At 38.5% G+C, this 18741-nt stretch overlaps 1 protein-coding gene across 9 annotated transcripts in view; it reads right to left on the bottom strand.

Annotated features, from left to right (window-relative positions):
* Positions 1 to 13025: 13025 nt before the first annotated feature.
* The window catches only part of AKAP11 (A-kinase anchoring protein 11), a 43529-nt gene continuing 37813 nt past the window's right edge, over positions 13026 to 18741 (bottom strand). For all 9 annotated transcript variants that reach the window (XM_015635784.1, XM_019007648.1, XM_019007651.1 and 6 more), the window contains one exon: positions 13026 to 17379. In XM_015635784.1, the coding sequence (XP_015491270.1) occupies positions 17233 to 17379 (147 nt within the window). In that variant the 3' untranslated portion in view covers positions 13026 to 17232. The remainder of the gene's footprint in view (positions 17380 to 18741) is intronic.

Raw genomic sequence — 18741 nt, 5'->3', positions numbered from 1 at the left:
CTGCAACTGGACAAGTACATCCAGAAGCCAATTCAAACTTTGGGAGAGCTGCCTTATCTTCCTTTGGATATACCTCTATCCCTCCATTGCATATAGTGAGAGCCAAAGCAATTTGGTAACTAAATCTTCTTGTAAATCTAGCCACTTAAAAAAGAGAGAAACAAACTGAGATTGTTGTGGGACTTGAATTTTTTTTTTCTTTACAAAATATTTGAAGATTGTTGAGGAATACATTCAGTCCAGTTGGATCAGTGTGAAGATACAGTGGGAGCTGCAGTTGAGCTCTGGGTGGCCTTGGAATGCGACTGCCAGTGCCTTACAAATGCTCAGAGTGGGAAGTTTCCTTAACAAAAAGCCATCACATGCTTATGAGGATGTTAAAAAGTCAATCACATTTTGAGCACTTTGGAATATATTAGCTTGTCTGAAATTTCATCCAGAAATACATTATTTGCTTCAATTATTGTATCGTTCTGTTGGCAATCATAAAAATAAAAAAAAAGCACAGCATTTTGTATAACAAAACTATATTGTGAGGAGGTAAAATGAACCTTTTCTCAACAATCTATATGCAGAAGTGCTTTTATGTAAACAGATTCAATAACACCTACGAATACCTACAGCTAATGAAAAAAAGGAATTTCCCTCTAGTGAGGAAAGAACAGAGTATGTTCAAATCTCACCATACTTCCTACTATGGGAGAAAGCATGAATTTTGTATTTTAGGGAAGTTATAGCTCAGACAGAGGTCTAGGCTCTCAGGTCAGATCATACTTCCCTGCTGTATGACAGCCACAGATATCTGTGATGCATCTCATAGAGAAGATGTATGTCAAAAGCCAGGAATGGCAGCTGGAGAGCTCTACTCTCCAAAAAAAATGAGGTTCTGGAACTCAAAAAAGAATCCTTTAGAACTTTAGAAGGCATGGGTTAATATTAATACTAAATTAATCTTTTTATTTTTTCATTTGGATTCTGTCAAGCAACTCCCCAAGCATCCTGGATCCTCCCAACCAACAAATGTTACGTGTTGATGGAAACATGTCAGAAAAAAAAAAAAAATTAAACCATCTTCCTGTGGTAAATTTTGATTTTTATGAGAACCACATTTTCCATTTTTAAGATAGAATTTCCAAGCAACTCCTAAGTATGTCTAAAAAACATATCCACAACCATCAGGAATCGATGGTTAGCAAATGGAAAGAAAGCTCAGGTTCAAAACAAACAATGTGGGTTTGCAACCTTTTGAGGTTTCATTGTAGGTATCATGATAACCAGCTCTTTTACCCCTAACACCCATCAGCAAGAATTTGTTCACTGTCTCAAACCTCACAAAGAAAACAAAAATGTGAGCCCTGAATGTTCAACCACCAGCAGGAAAATAAAAACAACACAAGACACATTCTTTGCACATCTCTCAGTTTTGACTGGTTGGGGTCCTGACTCATGAGTGTTGAAAGTTTGGGGTTGCCAAAACTGCTTTTGTTTGTCACTAATAATCACTCATCCCAAGGAACATGTGGTTTACTGTCTCATGCCAGGCCTCCAATGCTAGGGGCTGAGGTTCCTTGGTGAGACAGCCTCTCCCAGCTCCAAGACATGTTCTTCCGCATTATCAGAATATTTTATTTTTTTAAGCATCAACTGTAAAACAAATAGGTTTTTCCCTTGATAGACATAACGATTTTTATTTTTTTTAAGATTAACTTTGGTAGCCACAGAACTTTTGCAATGTTTCAAGACCACTGATAACTGACCAGGATGGAAAAGAACACAAGTACATGCAGCTTGCTGTTTGTTTGGTTTTAATTACTTTCTGTGCTATGGCTAGAGACTTCTGGAATTATCCTCTTGGTGGAAATAAAGTTAGGCAGTTGGGATTTCCTATCAAAATACTTAGCTGCATCATAAGGGCTGGGGAGAAAGTAACACAGGGTGAGTTTAGAGTTGCATCGAGTTGTCTGGTAAGCAAAGGTACATTCTTCAGAAGTGCCCAGATAAATTGCATTTTCTAATGTGTTTTCGTTCTCTACACTCCCACTGATAGAACAGTCTCAAGATTAGTCATTTGGTTTTCTATATGGCCTCTTACAGGCAGATTCAGGCAGTCCACAAATACCACCTGCCCCAGAGAAGGCAGTGCAGAGTTCTTTTATGGCAGCTTCTTCTCTAGGAAGAAGCTCCCGTAAGAAAATACTCCAGTCCCTTTTCTGCTTGGCAGTATCTCTGCATGAACAAGCGATTAACAAGCAATTCCACTTCAAACACTGACTACAACTGATGTCCATTCCCTGCTCCCAGTTTCTTCCAGGAATATGGTAATCTCAGAACTATTCAGAAAAAAGTCCTTCAAGCAAGTCATATAGACAGAAATTTAGTGCAGATATCTTATGGGACTGAGCACTTATTCCAAAGGGCCAGATGCCCAGAATGGGACTCAACTCTTCTAACATCAAACAACCACTATTTAATCATCCCAGTACAAGAAAGAAAAGTTTTACCGTGAGTGTCCTCACTCATTGGAACAACCTCCACAGAGGCAGTATGTAGTGCTCCTATCACTGGAGGTTTTCCAGTTAGGACTGGACAGGGGGCTAGATAACTTCATTAAGGCTACTTTTCCCCCAAAGTATTGGACTAGATGATCTTTCAAGTTCTCTTTCAACCTGGACTGTGATACATGATTCTGTGATACATATCAACACATTAACTAGTAATCCAGATTCCTTTATAGTTTTAAGCAGGTGAAACGACTGAGGAATAAGTTTTATGGGGAGTGACTTAGAGAGTGGGGGCTGTTTAACTTGGATAAACGGACACTCAAGGAAGACCTTATCATTCCTTTCTCACCTGAAAAAAAAAAAAAAAAAAAAAAGAGGCTGTGTGAAGGTTGGAGTCAGTCTCTCCTCCCAGGTAACAAGTGACAGGACAAGAGTAAATGGCCTCAAGTTGTAAATGGCCTAGAAAGGTTTAGATTGGATATGGGGATCATTTTCTTCACTGGAAGGATGGTCAGGCATTGGGAGAGGCTGCCCAGGGAAATTGTGGAATCTCCATCCCTGGAAGTATTCAAAAATATGTGGTTCTGGCACTCAGGGACATGGTTTAGTGATGGACCTGACAGTACTGGGTTAATGTTTGGACTCTGTGATGTTGGGGGTCTTTTTCTACCTTAACAATTCTATAATTCTCTGTTTCTGTGATTGTTAAAAGAAATAGAGACATTTGCTCTGTTTTCAAATGTCTCCATGAAAAGAGACAAATCTTCCTCCAGAAGGAGGTTTAGTTTCCCCTGATTCCTACAGGGAACTTATAGCAGCTGATTCCAACATAAGTGCAAGGCGAAAAGTCTTTTATTACATTGCAGGTTTTATGGCTGGGGTTTCAGCTATACCCCAAATCACTGCTGTAATTCCAGACTGGAGAGGGAAGGGATTCAGAACCTTATGAAATTCACTGGAGAGGCTAGCACCATTCTGCTTAAGCAGTGTCTAAAGGATGTGGACTCACAGGAGATCCATAGACAACTGAGACATCTCTTGCTGTTCTCATACTTGCTCCTTGGTAGGAACATTGCTCCCAGAAAGAATACACTTGCTCCTGTGCCTGTCTCTTCTGAGGGGGGATTAAACTACCAAGGCACTTGCACTCCAAGAGTTGATCATCACTGCTACAGCAAAATTTGACTTTACAGTTCTCACCAACTGCAAAATACTCTGTGAATGTCAGAGAGAGCAATAGAAATAAGAGGAGCGTTCTGACTGTAGCTCCATAAATTTGCTTCTTCTCTGAAAACAGAGAATGTCTTGGTCTCCCTTCTAGGCCTGCTTATGCATTTTACAGGTCTCATTTAAACTACTTTAGAGAAAATGCATAAACAGTTGTGTTAGAGCTGCCAAAAGGGGGTCCCAGGCCCATTCCTGAAATTAAGCCTTAAATGCTTTGTAAAATGTCTTTCCATGCCCACCTTAGCATACAGAACTTGGCCCGACTATTCATAGGCTGGAGCCAATTGGATTTATGCTGTCAGCCATGCTAAATGGAATGGAGGGGAGGTGCTATAAGAAAATAAAGATATCCAGCAGCAGATCAGGTATTTAATCCTCTCAGCCATTCAGAAGCTCCCTGCAGAAGTTTGCAGTCTGCACACAGCAGTACTCATGGCCAGTCCTCAGCCTGTCCATCAATGGTCCGACGCTGCCTTCATACCTGAGGACAGGAAAACAACAGAGGTAGTCAGCAGTGGGCTTTGGGCTGACAAATGTCTGCATTCTTCTAATGGGCTGATAAGATCATTTTCAGCATGAAGCAGTATGCGCTACTATATTGTCAAATACTGTTTTTCTATACACAGGCCATTGTCCTGCATGTTTCTGGGAAGTAAAAGTTAAGTGCTGTAAAGTTAGCCCCCAACAGAAGAAATAGATTTTGTCTACATAAACTCACTGATTTTAATTTCTAATAGTAATTTTTTGGTCTAATAAAGTAAATCTAATGACACCACTGTGTGTTTATTTCTGATTCTGAAACCTAAAAAAAGCCAATAACCCAGTAAGGAGTCCTAGCTATTTATTTTCCTCTTGATTCATACCCATTAGTCTATCAAAGTGGCAATTTTCCAAACAGGCACTCTTTTTGACAAATGCATTTTACTGACCCCTTTTAAGAGGCCAGACCTTGGAGGGTATGTAGAGGTTTCTGTAGAAAATTACCTCACTGTTAAGTAGTAAGGACGCCAGACATCTCCATCTCAGCCATCCATAAGTCATCTTGATTTGTCAGATGCATTGGCTTTTATAAAAGCTCAAGGTAAGAACAGCCACAGGAATAACAAGCCTCGTCAGCTTCATTTTATGTTTCTAGCAACAGTCAATAGCAAAGGCGTCATCTTCCAACATGATTCTTATGCTTCCAAAATTCTTCCTTTATTTACATACTGCCATCAGTCTCAAAAGACTTTCCAATAACTATAAATTCCAGTTTAAATAATTGCCTAATTGGAAATTAGGACCAGGATTTTCAGCACTAAAATCCTCAGACTGCAGCCATCTGTGATGCCTACACAAATTCTTCTCCCCGAGTAACTCAAAAGCTTCGTGAAACTGCAAATTTGAGAACACTGTTTATCTTCCTTCTCTCTCTCTCCATCTAAAAAATCCTGCCAAAAGCTGGGATTGGTGACACTGCACACATCCTCTAAAGAGCTAAAAACTGTGGACTGACAAGCTTCCAGTGGCAGAGTCCTTATCCTAGAGCTAAATATGCAGAACTCTATTTATACCAAGTGCATATATTCAGCTGGGCTTAAACCTGGGTGTTGCACATTTATAGCAGTTCAGGTGTTCAGCTAAATGTGAGCTTATGCTTATAGCCAATTTGAGAAACAAGCAGACAGGCATAAAGTAATGACAATGCCAGATTTGATGACGTGAGTACTAAGCACGTCCATCTTTGAAAATCTGTTACTTCTATTTGGCTTCACTAGGCCTGTAGTTTTACCTCTGTCCAGACTTTTATTTCTGGTTCTGCAAAGTGTGACATTTTCTTCTTTGGCTGCACACTGGCTAGAGGTGCATGTACACAAGCCAAAAGATCCTGCCTTTCTCCAAAGATCTCTTATCGAGCACTCACCTTACAGCAGAGTTGTCTGTTTCATTTTTTGCATTAAAACTCTGACAAGTTATGGTGCCTATTTTTGCTGTTACTTAGAATTCCCCATCTCCAACACCTCTTTGTTTTTCCAGTAATCTCTTCCTTTTCTTTGACCTATATACCCACAGTTCAGCAACTGAGCCATACTGGGTACACCACTGGTGCCTGTGGGTAACCTCATTCACCCCTTGGCCAACAGCTCTTCTCACTCTCTTGCAACACGTATCAAACGGGAAAATCCACTTTGCAGAAACCCATCTCTGTCATCTTCACAGATGGGTAAATCTACATTTTCTTTAATTCTAGAATTGAAATCACAAAACCATAACAAATTTCCCACAATCTGGAATTGCCACTCCTACTGTGATAAGGAGGAAGGTGACAGGGTTTTAAAGCAAAGCAAAGATTTTTCAATTCAGTTATGAGCCAGGTGTTAATTTCCAGAGCAAAGTTATTAAAAGGAGATGCAGAAAAATGTAAAGAACTAAAAATGGGCCAATATCCTCTAAATGGTCCCAGGACACTACTTATGTGATATTGCAGATGTTCAGTCTTTCTGACAGTGTTTTTAGTCAAGTGAGGGTGGGAGGTAGGTGGAAGATGCGGAAGATCACTTAAGGCTGCTGAAAATAAAGACACATCTATCTCATAGATGCAGTTCACAGTAAGGACCTGATAGGAAATATTTACTTCACAAAATGTCTAACCCCACAATTTAATGTTCTATGTTCATCCTTAATGAAAAAGACACAAACAATTGAAACTTACCTACTAAGAGAATATACATCCAAGGAAAAAAAAATATCTGAGTAGAGACAATTTTCTAAGCATTTAAAAGTCTTATTTTTGTGTCATTCTTTTCCTTAAATGGCTTTTGAAATTGTCAGTGATTAGTACAAAGATTAAAGCTGAGCAGAAGTATAAAACTATGTGTAAGCTAAAGAGGTACATAAAAAGGGAGCAAAATAAAACAGCAATAAAAAAAAGGACCGGATGTACTCACTCATCACTAGACATGTTACATGATTAATCACTTGTCCTCATTGTAACAACGAAGCCAGGAAATCCACAAAACCTCAGTATGTATGTAATAGTGCATTTCTAGCTAACAAATTACAGCTATCAAGCTACAGAGAGAAGCATGCACTACATTTACTATAATTTAACATACTGCCCTTGCCTGAAAACCTGGCAAAGTGTGCTACCATGCAAGCCCATAGCATCAAAGCTCTGTATTTCTATGAGGGTGAAAATTCAAGCATTTACATGAGACTCAGGCAGAAAGACCACGACAATATGCAATATGTGCAGAGTAGTTCATTGTGAAGGTGCTTGCCATGGTCCGGTCCAGCCCAAACATCCATCACTAACCATGCACACAGCAAACATTTTAAACAGGTTGTGGTGGCGTTACCTGGAGCCAAAGCACAAGCCTGGCTTCATTTCATGTCAAACCACTGACCAGCCCTGCTGCCACTTGGAAAGTATGGCTGACATCCGATTGTGGGCCGCCCCGTGAGGTTCACCAAACCACCAGCAGGAGAGTGGTTATGCTGCTTTCTTCAAAACATTTTTGTGGCTTTCTTGAGAGCACGGTATTTGTCAGGTGAGTAGCACAGCCAGGATGGTTTTATCTCCTCGTTGCTATTATATGTGCTTCAGTACCATCCCAGAGGCCTCTCTTCTGCTCAGCTGTAAATAGAGTGTATGAAGAACCATTCTCTGGAGGGGCTGCAAGCGTCAGAACACATTTTAAGGCTAACAAGGAGCACTTTCAGTCTGAACTCCCATATGCCAAGAGGAAATACCCAGTTATTTATGTAACTCAAAGTATTTTTTATTTCTGTCAAACATAACACAAAGAACACTTTTACCTTTTCTGCTGCAATTTTCAATCATGTCAACCCATGACCAATACTTTCTCAATGGGAAAGGACTGCAATTCTGAAATGGGTACTTCAGGTCTTAAGGGGTGGTTAACTAGCTGTTAAATTAGCTCTCTGCACCTTAATTAACACATGACCACCTAACATGCCTGTTAACATCCATCTGCCACACATCATCCTCTGCCAATGACCTCTTTCCCTGGAGCCTCATCAATCAAACTCAGCTTGGCAGGAGACTTCTTGTTTGCAGAGAGAAGAGAGGGAGACAATTCCCACCACCTCCATGAGCAAAGGGCAAGCAGCATCAGTCAGCTTCACAAGGCAAGAAACAAAAAAGAATAAGACAGGAGACCTACTCAAAAGATCTCCCAGATGCCACATATCAGAGCTGAGCAGAGAATTCCCTTAATCCAGGCAATCGCAATGCTATAAACATCATAATGCAGTCTTTACTGTTGTGGCTTTTATTACAAAGTCATGCCTTTGGGAAAACAAAACAAAGAGGGATAATGTCATGTGGAACGTTATATCCTTTTATTTCTAGTGTTATCTTTGGGGATTCCTAGACTTTCACATAGCCATGGGTTTGCTACTGCCTTAAAAGGTGAGTCATCATTTAGAACAGGGTGAGACTTCATCCTTTTGACTCCCCACAGAAAGGTCAAAAATCAGACTCAGGTACTTGGAAGGATAAGATGGTTTGGGTCAGAAGGGACCTCAAAACTCATCCAGTTTCAACCCCTCTGCCATAGGTAGGAACACCTTACACAAGGTCAGGTTGCTCAACCTGGCCTTGAATAATTCCAGGAACAGGGCATCCACAAATTCTCTGAGCAACATGTTCCAGTACCTCACCACCCTCAGAGTGAAAATTTTCTTCCAAATATTCGATTAAATCTCTCCTTTTTCAGTTTAAAGCCATTCCCCTTTTTCCTATCACTACATGCCCCTGTAAAAAGCCTCCCTCCCAGCTCTCTTGCAGACCCCTTTAGGAACTGGAAGGTGCTGTAAGACCTCCCCAGAGCCTTCTCCTCTCTAGGCTGGACAGTCACACCTCTCTGTCAATGTGTCTTCACAGGAGAAGTGCTCCAGCCACCTGATCATGTTAGTGGCCTCTTCTGCACCTACTCCAGAAAGTCCATGTCCTTAGGTTGGGGGACTCATAGCTGAACTTACAAAGTGATTACCTTCCAAATTATGAGGATTTTTCTACATGCAACCAGTTTGGGACTGTCCCTGAATAATTTCCAGATTTGCCTGAAAAGGCCCACAGTTTTTAAGCGTTATTAGAGGAAAGTACCTGAAATTGTAAAATATTCATTTGATCATATTTGGGAGAGTAATAAAAATGCTAACTATTGTGGGATTTGGTAAATACAAGTCACTGTGAATGCCCAAAACTCTTTGGAAGAGCCCAGGATCATTATTCCATTTTACAAGTTTCATTATTCCAACATATTTCATCTCCTTTGACAGTATCAAACCTTCTTCAGGGTCAATGAAGTGTCTGCAGCATAGGACTTGAGGTTGGGAGAACTTCTAGGAACCAGAGAGTAGTATCAAAACCAAGTCAGGGAAGCAAAATGCAGAAATTCCATGGAATAGGTGCCAAGGATGCTATGTAGGGTCAATGCAATCCACAACTGCTGCTGAAAGGTATTAGCCCAGTAAGGACACTACAAGCAAAAAGAAAGAAAACCTTTGCAAACTTTATTCTTCTCAACAACCCAAGACTGTAGAAACTGCACAAATTTGAAAACAGATATGGAATTTATGGAATATATGGAATATAGGAATTTAGGACACAACCGTGTTTGAACATTTGACTTGCAAACAAAAGACAGTTGGTAGGAAATTAATTTCAGTTCAAATTAAGTGAGTTCCAGGGTCAAGACTGTTTGCGACCACACTTCATTCTCTTTCATTTTCTCCTGGTTAATTAGAGACAATTTCATGAGTTTTAGCTTTACTGCACTTCCAGTTTAATTACTGGAAAATGTTTACATTTAAAGAAAAATAATTGAAAATGAATGATGGAAACAACCAACCTTCTCATTGCTGCCATGTATTCAGATTAATGGTTATTTCCCTAATTAATCTAAATCACTCATCCAGTATAGTTTGTATAGCAGCAGGAAGGATGACTTTTTTGTGTACTTAAATTTTTTCTTAACAGTTGTGGCAAGCTAATAGATGGACAAAAATAAAGGAAGTAGTATTTTAAACACGCAGACTACAAGATGGGCATATACCATAAGCAGTGCCATTCCAACACTTGCAGAAGATGAAAAAAATCTCACAAGATAATTTTAAACAAAAATTACCAAATTCTCTGAAACTATGTCTCTAGGAGCCTCTCAAAAGCACTTTGATCATACTGATGAGGACTCCTTGGGGAATTTCCAACACCCACCTCTTTATTTTCTCAGGCAGTCACAGGAAAAGAGGTTTTGTTGAAGATGCCAGCATATACTAGGCTTGTCAGGATGTTTCAGGCTTAACCCTTAGAAGACTCTGATTGCCCTGAAGATAAAATATTCACATTGTGGTTTACAGCATAAATTAGGACGCAAGCCAAGTTCTGAACCACCTAAGCTAAAAGAATGAAAAATGTGTATGATCTGTTGCCACAGAAATATTAGTTAAGCATCTCACAGTCCTGTAACAGTTAGCTTGGATGCTCTACTATTCCCAGTGCTTTTTTACTCCAGTGGATTTAGCTGTGAACTCTAACTCTCTGATACATACTGCATAACATACTGTAAAGAGTTCAACAGGACACCTGAGTATTGCCATTTCTCTTGACATAATTTCTCTGGTTTTACAACTTGGTTTTTAGAGCCATATTTTAATTTCCCACAGAACCATCATGAGTCTCCTCTGAACTACAACTTCCAGCAAAGCAGATGGTTCTTTGCTGTATTTCTGTCCATATTGTTAGCACTTCCATAGCATCATGTCTGATTTTTTGTGGTTATCAATCCAGTAAAAGCATCTGTTCACAGCACAATATCACAGGGCAATAATATGAAAATAAGACCTTCTTAGGTCTTGACTATTTGCTATTAAAAGTTGCTATCTATCTAAATTGAGACCTGATGTAACTGGATGAGATAAGTGGGATTTTGCCTGCTTTCCAAAGGACTGGACTGAGTTTTGCCCTGTTTCTGGAAGCCAACCAGCAGCACACTGCACATACAGCAGCACGAATTATGGAGTATGTTAGAGTTACATTATACTTCAGTATCAGCTTAAAAGTTACTTTTAGATCAGCATAAAATCCAAGGGTTTTGCAAGCAGTAAATTGGGTTCCAAACCAAAGCAACCACAGATTACTTTCCTACAGGAGTGAAAAACTCAGCCAAAAGCAAGTTTAGCTCTTCTTCACTGCTTGATGATTTCTGGTAGGCAAGCCTTATTCCATAGCCTCACAGCTAAGACTCCCCTTGCTGGTTTTTAACCACTTCCACCAGACAAGAATGAGAAGGCCAGAAGTCACATCAGGACAACAGAGCAGGGTCAAAAGAGAAGCTGAAGATGACAGCTACACTACGAGACTTGACAAGGGACAGAAGAAAGGAAGAAAGCAGCAACAACCCTAAGGAAAGTGTAGGAAGAGCCTGATTTAACTTAGAAATGAGGTGGAGGCTGGAAAAAGTAAGAGATTGTAATTAAGTGGGTTACAGGGGCAAATAGCAGAAAGAAGTACCACATTATCACACACTTTCTTTTCTTAATATTCATCTGATTCCTGGTTGAAACACTGGAATTTCAAAAATCTAAGTTAAATGAGTTTCACAAGTGTTCACTTTTGCCCTTTCTTAATTAAAAACAAACCAACCAACCCAAGTAAATGCACACAAAGCTCCCTCAAGGTCCTACAAGCAGCAGCAATTTTCAGAGGGATAAAGGCAATGCAGACTCTATGTTCTGACTACGTAAAGGTCCTAATTTCAGTTTTTGCAATTTCTGTGGAAAGGTGTTGTGTGGTCATGGACTAGAGAGCCAATGCCCTGACCACAGACACGGCCTCATAGTTGTCACTGTCAGTTCCCTTGCCCCAAGCAGTCACACGCTTCATGGTTTGCCTCAACAGCAGTGGAAAGAGACAGCATTTGATTAATATGGTGCTCAATAACCAGTAAGGTCAGTGATCTGGGTACATTTCTGAGCCTTGGCATGACTCACTTTCCGTAGCCACCTTCCAATCAGAGGCCCTGAGCAATAGCCGGCATGGAATTCAGTCACACCAGAAGCTCAGGCTAGGGACTGAGAGGAAGGTCTGACCAACAGCAGCAAGAGATGGAGTAGCACACATGCTGGGCGAAGACTATGGACTAGCTGGAGACTTAACTCTCAATTTAATACACCAAGGTTAAACAAAGTGCATGGATACTGTTCTGTGGTTGAATGTAGCCAGCCAGAACCAGATTGCTGAATGAAAGAAAAATAAAGTCCAAGGCAGGAAGAAAAAAAGCTCAGATTTATCTTCCACATGAATATCTTCTTTCCCTTTATGAAAATCTTTTCTTTGTTTTCAACTCACTACTTGCCATTTTTGAACGTACAGTATTTGAAGATTAAGTTATTTACTTGCTTCAGTTAACATATATTTTCCATGTGATTGACCATGGGGCATAAACCAAACAAAAAAAATCTTTGAAACAGATATGGCAATGATACACAAGAATGCTCCTTTAGAAAGCAATCTCAAAATACTAAAGAAACCTCCTTTAAGCAACCATTGCAAAAATAATAGTTACTCACTCTTATTAGTTTTAAAGTAACTTCAGCAAAACCTTTCCTAATCCTTGAAATGAAACACAGCTGAGAATAGCAGATTCACAACTTATACATCAAAAGACATTAGGACAGCTATTTGCAACAGCAGTAGTTCTAAATCTTAGAAATGGTACCTGTGCACATCATCTCTGCTCAGCATTACTATTTCAGGGTACTTGACAATATGCTGTTTGGTGGATTTGTCAAGATTCCAAAACACTTGAAGATTGTGAAGTGAAATGTCCTGTTCGATACATTTTCATTAGCAGAGTATTCCTGGATTTGTCCAGAAAATTACAGCCAAGTTCTAAGCTAATATCCCAAATACTGGACAATATCCCTAAGTCCAACCTCAGTCCACATGGAAATATCAAGGCAACCTTATTAACCCAGCTTCCAGGCACGATGAAGCTGACTGGCTCTTACATCCCCCTCGTGCTGTGAGTAGAGTCCATGTGACACTTTACTGCATGTCAGCGGAACTGCGGGTTCACCTTTCAACCCAAAGACAGTAAAGCAGGGTCCTCACCCCTTGCAGGACTCCAATTTAACTCTGTAAGAAGTATGCCATCTACTGATGCACTCTATACTATACCTTTCCTCAAGTGCCTTCACACAGCCACCGAACAAGACCGGTTTTAGCTGTGTTCACTGAAAGGAAAAATAATATTCCATGAATTTACAAGAAATGACAGCACTCTCAAAGCCAGTGAAATGTGTTTTATTTTAAGCCACTGCTAAAACAAGGACAAATTTAGTGCAACCTGGAGTTCATAATCTGAAAACTGAATATAGTTAAATTACTAAAATGGCAAAACTTGTCACCATTATACAGTACAAGACCTTCATATTCATTGAGTACAGTTACATAGACATTTAGTTATTCAAACTGCTTTTGGTATACAATTGCATCACTAACTGGGCTGTGAATTACTGTAACACTGCACAAATAAGCAGCAGTTCCAGCAAATTATAATAAATTTTATTATTAAATACTGTTCAGACATTAGAACAAAGGCCCTCTAAAACTACAACACCAGCTATACAACAGGAATGTACAAAGATGGTACAAAATAAAGTGACTCCAGTGGCTGGGCTCTGTACCTGCTTCTTCAGAGCTCAAGTACAGTAAATGCTTGACAGTAGTGGCTCTTGCTGAAAAGCCAAACTTCTTACAATAAAAATCATTCCTGAATCTTGTATTTTTTCTTTGCAAATTGACTGTCTAGAACTACAGGGGTTTGCGCTGGTGTTTACTGCTCACTGTGTTCCCGTCTCCAACAATTTGCCTCTTCATAGAAAAGGTCCCAGACAGAGTTACATTAGAAAATGTAACATTTAAAATCTGATACCATTTTTGAGAGACCTAATTAGTCTCGGAATGTGGGTTTCTGGGTTTTGGGGTTTTGGCTGGCTTTTTTCTAAAAAGCTTACACAATCTTTTAAAACTCAAGAACAAAGATACTACAGAAATTGCATTCATGTACATCGTCTGAGCTGCCTTTTCACATCCTTGTTTTGAGACAGCAAATTCTCTTTAATTTTAGAATATGGGTTTGAGTTTTGTTTGGTTTTTATTTTAAGGCTTTATGCATACTTTATATTATTTATGCACCCCATTCTGAATGTTTACACTTGTTTTAAGTATGGCCACTTGTAACTTGCTTCATAGAGAGACTAGTTCTCAAAGTGCTTTTTCTACAGAATCTTCCAAAACATCACAACACTTTCATTTTTCAGAACACCAAATGTATTTATGAAGTGTTTGGTGATTTCTGAAACAGTAACATCCTGGGATATACTTTCCTCAACATAAAGATTAAATTACCAGGGTTTGCCATAAAGACAAAATGCAAGATGAAACAAACTTTACCTTATTATGTTTGTTTATAAAGCAGAGATGTTTGTTTTAAAGGGACCAGAATGCGGCTCTTCATGTTTTTTACAGTTTTCACCTACATTTCTGTACTTGTGGTCAGGCATTTTAAACAAACTCAGTAAAAGTGTAATTTAAGACTTGCACTAGCAGGGAACAACTTTCCCACTAATATGGCAGACAGCACCGGTTAGATATACTCAGAGTAAGATTTTCAAAGATTATTAAAATTATTCAATTGTAATAATTTTGCCAGGATAGCTTAATGCTTTTTAATTTCATACAGAAGGAGAAAAGTCAAGTCATTCAGAATAAATTTAAAACAATTTGTGTAGAAAATTGGTTTGGCTTTTTTGCTGGTTTTCAGTAAAAATAGAGTCTTTTATAGCATTTTTCTCATGAAAATTTGGAAACTATGCTATTTTTGTCAAAGGCTAATAGAACCATTTCTTCCTTAATGTAACACAACATATTTGACACAATCTGAAAACAGGATTCTATTTATAAAAACCATTTACAGTGCAACTGTTGTCCACTTCACTTTTTCTGAATAGTTGTAAGCTTTGTGAATGGTGCAATCTTCTGCCTTTCTCCAAAAAATAAATGAAAAGAAAAAAGCACTTCACCAACTTTATAAAATCCATCATTGTGAATAAAGGAGTTAAAAAATGGCTGTTCTTGCAGTGCTTTTTGTTGGTTGTGTTGTAGGTTTTTTTAAATGTAAGGTTTTGTATATTTTGCAATACCTTCAATATCTTTCTCACTGTACAGAATCACTTTCCTATACTGTATTGTATCCTCATGCCCTGAAAATCCACTTGGTGAGCAAAATTTAGTCATGTGGCACTGCTTTCAGCATTTCATTTCCTTGACATTTCAGTTTTATGGGTAAATTTGTACGAGTATATTATTGCTGTGCTAAGGGGAAGGTGTTATAACCAGGGAATTATTTCAAATTTTTGTCTAAAAACAATGTTGAAAATCAACCTTAAAAAATAAAAAAATGGAAAAAAGGAATATGGATGTTTGGCAGAGCAGGAAAAAATCCAGACAACCTTTGACCAATTATTAAAAAATATTTGCTACTAGAACTATCTTCCAAACATAGGAATTAAATAACTTCCCCTGACATGCTTTGGGCTCTGGAGAAAAATCATGCCTGATGCCTGGATTGTATTACCTATAACAATACAAAAGACCTTGAAGTGGCTTTTGGTCTTTTTGTCACATACATCAATTTTTCAATCAGTGAAATGATATATGAAGTGAGGAAATAAACTGAGCATAGTGGAATTTTAATTTAATGGTAGAAGTTTGCACCAGGAGTTCACAGCGGTGAGATCTCATACAGATAACGACAAACATATCTGTGTGCATTCACATGTGTGAACACATGTATGTGCATATACAAAAACATTAAAAATCTTTGGCTCTGTGAGAAAGGTGAACTATGTGAGATCCAAGGCAGAAATCCAGATGACAAAAGAGGACTAAAACCAACCATGTGTCTGCAAAAAGGCCAATGGAACGCTTTCCTGAAACACAAATACACTGCAAGAACAGCGCTCTTGAGTTTACCAGTGTGACACTTCATAGCAATTCATGGGGTAGGGGAAATCAGATTTGTACACAGGCCATTAAAATTCAGGAATAGATTTGGAGACCATATCTCTCCTTGTTTGCAATCACAAAACTGTGCACTGTATCAACAGTATATTTTTCTGTGAAAAAACTTACTAAGAATTTTTTTGTTCATCCAAACCTCATTTATGCTCTATGACTATTTGCCAAGTTTCAGGTGGCAACCTGGTAATCAGCAGCACAAGCCTATTTCTCTCAAAGGATATATAAAAAAAAAAACAAATCCCACAAAACATTTTCAAACCACAGGATAACTGAAGGTCCACATTTCCCTTCAGACAGAAAATCAAATCAGCAGCATTGGTGAGAAACCTGACAAGACTGCTAAAAATACTCAATTAAAAAGTGCCTTTAAAAAAAACTCAGTGAAGGTAGTTAACAAAAATGAAAAATCAATTTGCAAGAAATTTCCCCTTTACTCATTTTTATTAGCTTTCTTTGCTAAACACTTCCATGCTCACCGAGTAACAAAATTTTTTATTCATTCATAAAAAGAAAATTCATATGTGGCTGCTTTGAAATAAAGAATTAAAACTATTCAAAAAGATGGTCAAAATCCTCAGAAATTTCTATCTTCTACTTTTAACAGATCTGCATGAGAGATTAATGTACAAATTTTTGACACGGAGCTAGTGTCACAGAAGTATCTGTATACAAAAAGCCTCAGTAAAAAATTTAGCAATTTAAATCTGATTGGCAAGCTTCAGGAAACCTTGTTGAAGAATTACATATGAAATTATGCTCAAATTTTCACTCTGCCCTTCAACCAGAAATTACCAGCTCTATGGGACTTCATGCATTTGCACCTCAGCAATTTCAGAGCAGACTCTCCAATCCTCATATGAAGTTAAAACTGATAAACTAGACCGGATTAAGGGGTTGCTCAGGCAGGTCACAATTTTCTTCCTGCCAATGCAGCTCTTGGGCACATAACATCTGGCCAAGATGAATAATTTTATCACTGTCTGCACCAAGGTATTCCAGAGCAGATTCTTGCTGAAATCAGTGCTCTTAGTCCTGCTGTGAATATAGCATACATAAGAGTGGGAGAAAAAGCTATCCTGGCACAAGGGGAATCCTGAATATCGTGTCCGAGACTGTCTCCTGTGGACTACGATCATAGACAAGGGTTGTTCATAAATATCTCAGTGGTATGAACACAGCAGTAAATACAAGTTATGCGTGGGTGGACAACACCAATTATGGACTGAATAAACATACCATGTGCACAGTATCACAAAGCACAGCACAGCTATTTTGACTTTCACCTCAAAGTCTTTTAATGCTGACTATTACTTAAACATTCACTAGTTGAATTTTACTTTACACGTCTGTGTTCCTTCTATCTCCTTTCAGAAGAGGAATGAATCGAAGAGTGTTGCATCTTTGGATTTTTCAGACATTTTCCAGAAGCCAACCAACCAAAGATTTACTTGGAACTTGCTCTCCGTCAGGTGCCATCTCTATCATTTCACAGTATTTCAGCACTGCTTGCAAGAGATCTCCAACTTTCCAATCTCTTTCTCTCAGTCTTCTGGAAAGCTAAAGGGGAGACAGGGGAACACAAAACAAAATATTTTGATTGGGACATCCTGATTAAGTTACAGAAGTTATTCCTGAAACATTAGGTCATAAGAGAACAGTTGTAATGAGTTAATCATTATTCCCACATCTATAAAAACAAAAACTTCCGCAAGATTCAAGAACTTTTCTTCAGGGCAGTCTTCACAAAACTTTCTTCTGGAGGGAGCACCATTTTCAAATTATGTGGTGCCACAGGTATGAGGGCTGTGGTTCATCATGATTGCAGAAAACAGGAAATTCTGAACACAAGATTAAGACATTTGCCACCCCTCCCACGCCAATAATGCATGTATAAAAAGACAAAACTCTGTCTTAATAAAAGGATGTGGATTTTCCTTTCACAACATATAGTGTGGTCGGGGTGGCACAGACACTACCCTCAATGAAAACAGTGTCTTCAAAGTTGGGAAATTATAACATCTTGAGGAAGAGGAAAAGGTGATGATTAAGTTAAACTACCACTCAGGAGAAGAGATCAGTGTAGCTGAAAATATTTATTTTCTCCCAGGATCCAAAGAAAAAAATCTTCCATTGCTGATGTGCCATGCTCAGCTGTATGTGTAAGAAAGCCTACCCTAAGGAAAGAATGAATTTGACAGCTTGCCCAGGAGTAACAAAGCTAATAACTTTTAGTTTAAATAAAGAAATAAACACCCACATAAACTATTCTCTGTAGCTTTCTGGACATCTGTCAATGCTGCATTTTGTGAACACACTTTAGACACCCTATTTTTTCTTCGGAGCTGTAAATTTTTACCCTCTTTTATAGCCCCTATTAAGACATTCCATATATTAAGTTTAAAAATATCATACACAGTATTCAGAGAAATACTTTCCACAGCTACAAAATTAAAAATTCACATAGTTTCTACTATGAGACCTGTCAGATTGCAATATAATGTCCTATTTAAAAAAAAAAGGAAGACTATCTTCCCCTGCTTCTTTACCTAGCTGATGTTCCAACTGCAACAAGGCAGGTGGTAAGACTGACAAAAAGAACATGGGCACAAAAATATGTATCAAACAATTAACTTCTTGAGAAAACCATTCATTTGAACAAGCAAAAAAATCCTCTCTAATCCTGAGACTAATTTATTCTGAACACTGGAAATTTTTCTTAGTGGAAAAAAAAAGGCATCTTTTCTATATAAGAAAAGACTGAAATCTGTAGCTATTTCTGTGAATTTTAAAGCAGAGCACAGGAAGTAGGAGTTTTATAGCCTACAACATGCAATTCTGTAAATGATGTTTGATGGTTTATAAAAGAATGGTCATTTTTCTTTCTTCTGTCAGAGGAAAGTGTGGCTAATGTCCAAATAC

This window comes from Parus major, chromosome 1 (genome assembly GCF_001522545.3).
Source record: "Parus major isolate Abel chromosome 1, Parus_major1.1, whole genome shotgun sequence".
Taxonomy (NCBI): Eukaryota; Metazoa; Chordata; class Aves; order Passeriformes; family Paridae; genus Parus; species Parus major.
Note: the sequence above shows the minus strand (reverse complement) of the source record. Positions and strands in the feature narration are given on the sequence as shown.